The 2,812-nt window shown below is 41.1% G+C and overlaps 1 protein-coding gene across 1 annotated transcript; it reads left to right on the top strand.

Annotated features, from left to right (window-relative positions):
• Positions 1-343: 343 nt before the first annotated feature.
• LOC104449226 (transcription factor MYB87) lies at positions 344-2,226 on the top strand. Its single transcript, XM_010063302.3, has 3 exons — positions 344-664; positions 830-959; positions 1,147-2,226. Exons 1-3 carry the CDS (start codon positions 529-531, stop codon positions 2,003-2,005), a joined length of 1,125 nt encoding a protein of 374 aa, XP_010061604.1. The 5' UTR covers positions 344-528; the 3' UTR covers positions 2,006-2,226.
• The last annotated feature ends 586 nt before the right edge of the window (positions 2,227-2,812 follow it).

Genomic DNA, 2,812 nt, shown 5'->3' with positions numbered 1-2,812 from the left:
CAGAGCCTACATGATCTAGCTACTGAGATCTATTGCGCTTACATTGGTCAATTTAGCGTAGTCAATGCGTGGACAGTCCAACAGTCTTTTTTTTTTTGGGTCGGAGACGGTCCAACAGTCTACTTCTATTACAATCCACCAATCTATACAATATTAATACGATAATCCATAAAAAAAAGTATAGGTAATTATGAAAACATCAGAATTATTGCTCACCCTATGGAATTCCAAGGAAATCTCTCTGTGCTATATAAATTGATTCGCAGCCAACAAAGACAAGAAGAAACACCTTGCTCTCTACTCTGTTTATATTATTAATTAATTCAATACGAAAAAAAGGAACATCGTCTCTCTCCCTCTCATCGCCCCACTCTGCCTTTTTTAATAAAATAACACACCTCTTCACAGACAACCATGTTTATCATCTTCTCCCTCTCTCCCCCTCTCTTTCTCTCTCTCTGAGCTTCGTTACATCAATTAGATCGAAGCGAGAAGGATCGAATAGAGGACTCGAGAAGATACGTCGACATGGGGAGAGCTCCTTGCTGCGACAAGGCCAACGTGAAGAAAGGTCCCTGGTCACCTGAGGAGGACGCCAAGCTCAAGTCTTACATTGAGAAGCATGGAACTGGCGGTAACTGGATTGCTTTGCCCCAAAAGATAGGTAAGTATTAACCTTGAAAACATCAAACAAACCCCCAAAATCATACAAGTAGTCTCTCTTTACATATATGATTTAGGTTTTAGTGACTAGAAGAAGAAAACCTAGTAGTATGTCATTCCATTTTTCCGAATTCTCAACAATTGTTTCTTGGCGATCCTTGATTAGGCCTTAAGAGATGTGGGAAGAGCTGCCGCCTCCGATGGTTGAACTATCTCCGCCCGAACATCAAGCACGGGGGCTTCTCTGAAGAAGAAGAAAACTTGATTTGTAGCCTCTACATAAGTATTGGAAGCAGGTACATATTACTACATGCTCAAAAGACTTTTGCAATTGGTTGAATAAGGATCATCTTAATAGGTCTTCTAGATTGGGTCTCAATATCCATGGGGAATATTAATTTAGTTAGGTTCCAGGTTCTACCGTCTTGAGAATGTTACAAAGAACAATTGCTGATTTCTTTTGTTGGTTTTGGGCATGTACAGGTGGTCTATAATTGCAGCACAATTACCAGGAAGAACAGATAACGACATAAAGAACTATTGGAACACAAGGCTGAAGAAGAAGCTTCTGGGCAAGCAAAGAAAAGACCCCAATGCAAGAAGAGGAAGTGGAAGCTTGAAGCAAGAATTGAAGAGAGGAATATCACTTGGAAAAAGTAATACTAATTCCATGGACTATTCTTTCACCTGCAACAACAACACTCAAATCACTCCATATTGGCCACAACTTCCTTCTACACCAATGCAATACACAATCCACGAAGCCGCAACAGCAACAACTGCTCTTAATGATCATGCATCGATCCGGAAGCTGCTCATCAAGCTCGGAGGGAAGTTTTCTGACAACAACAATTATCTCCCTGTCAATTATGATTCCGCAAGCTATCAGTTCTCGAGTGAGGGCTCGACGCCATCTTCATCATCTCACAACCCTTACGATCCATCGCTCATTGGAAACATTGACCCCAACTCAGTACACGGTTCTCAATTTGTCCATAGCCAGTACAACTTGGTTGCAGGAGGCAATTTGCAGATGCCGCAAGGGCAAGGGGGTAATTTCCCGGCCAATCTCGGGGAGTTAATGGAAACCAGCCACCTGAACAACACATCAAAGCTCGAGGGGTTGGAGTTTTTGCTAGGGGAAGAGCTGATGATGATGACGGGGAATAATAATGACGGTATTGCTTGTGGAGGTAGTGGCTTCATTAATGGGTGGGATGATATGAGCTCTCTGGTTTATCCTTCTCCGATCACTTCCACTCCAATCTGTGAAGCTGCTCATCAACAAGGTTTGGCTCAAGAATGTATTCCCATTCATGAGTCGAGTTGTGTCAGGGCATGATCTGTGACCCCATGTGGCGAGTGAGTTTAATTATTATGTGTGCTCGTTGATTACTTATTTGCACATTGCTTGTCGTCTTAAATGCTAAGACATCGCGAAATCCATTGTGCTTAATGATTTTGCGTGTATGGTGATCAGAATTAGAGGCTTGTTAGCGACAAGAAGATGGTAATGGTGTTTGCAGGAACCCTAATTAATGAAATGAACATATCCCAGTGAAAGCTTGTTTGTTTTTTTATCTCCTTTCTTTGGGCCTTTTCTCCTTGCTTGATGGTAACTATAGTGATGTAACGCCGTTAAATCTGTCGTGATAAAAGTTGCTCTCTGTATAAATATTGGTCGTAGCATCTGAACTTTAGACTTCTCCTTTGTATTGATAATTGATAGTGTATGGATTAGGAATACATTTTTGGCTGATGAAGAAACCATTTTTGGTGGTTTTTTTTTCTTGATGATGGGCATGCAAGTTCAACGTGTGCTTTTTGAGAAGGATGTTGGGCATTTGCATTGGAGACGAGGAATTCAATATGTGTATGGGTTTGTTTGAAAGCGAATGATTGAAATGGGTCATTCAACAAACTCAAAGACTCCTTGGAAACACAAACTGAAGGCACCTAGAGCTCCATAGATGCTTTTGACATATTGGACATGGCACGGTTTGCGAAGCGCTCTCTCTCTCTCTCTCTCTCTCTCTCTCTCTTCCCCTAATCACGTTAGCTGCATCTATCAGTTAATTATCTATCTGACTAGTTTAAAAGAATTGTATGTTTTAAAAAGGAAAAGAAAATTAATTGTGCAACGCTTGTA

The sequence above is a fragment of the Eucalyptus grandis genome, chromosome 6 (genome assembly GCF_016545825.1).
Source record: "Eucalyptus grandis isolate ANBG69807.140 chromosome 6, ASM1654582v1, whole genome shotgun sequence".
Lineage (NCBI taxonomy): Eukaryota > Viridiplantae > Streptophyta > Magnoliopsida > Myrtales > Myrtaceae > Eucalyptus > Eucalyptus grandis.
This window is presented reverse-complemented; position numbering and strand designations above follow the sequence as displayed.

What these genes read in the sequence shown, in the direction of transcription:
- LOC104449226 (XM_010063302.3), top strand. Translation starts at nt 529, where the DNA reads ATGGGGAGAGCTCCTTGCTGCGACAAGGCCAACGTGAAGAAAGGTCCC. An exon ending in TGCTTTGCCCCAAAAGATAG is followed by an intron (nt 665 to 829) that starts GTAAGTATTAAC and finishes ATCCTTGATTAG; the next exon opens with GCCTTAAGAGATGTGGGAAG. An exon ending in TACATAAGTATTGGAAGCAG is followed by an intron (nt 960 to 1,146) that starts GTACATATTACT and finishes GGGCATGTACAG; the next exon opens with GTGGTCTATAATTGCAGCAC.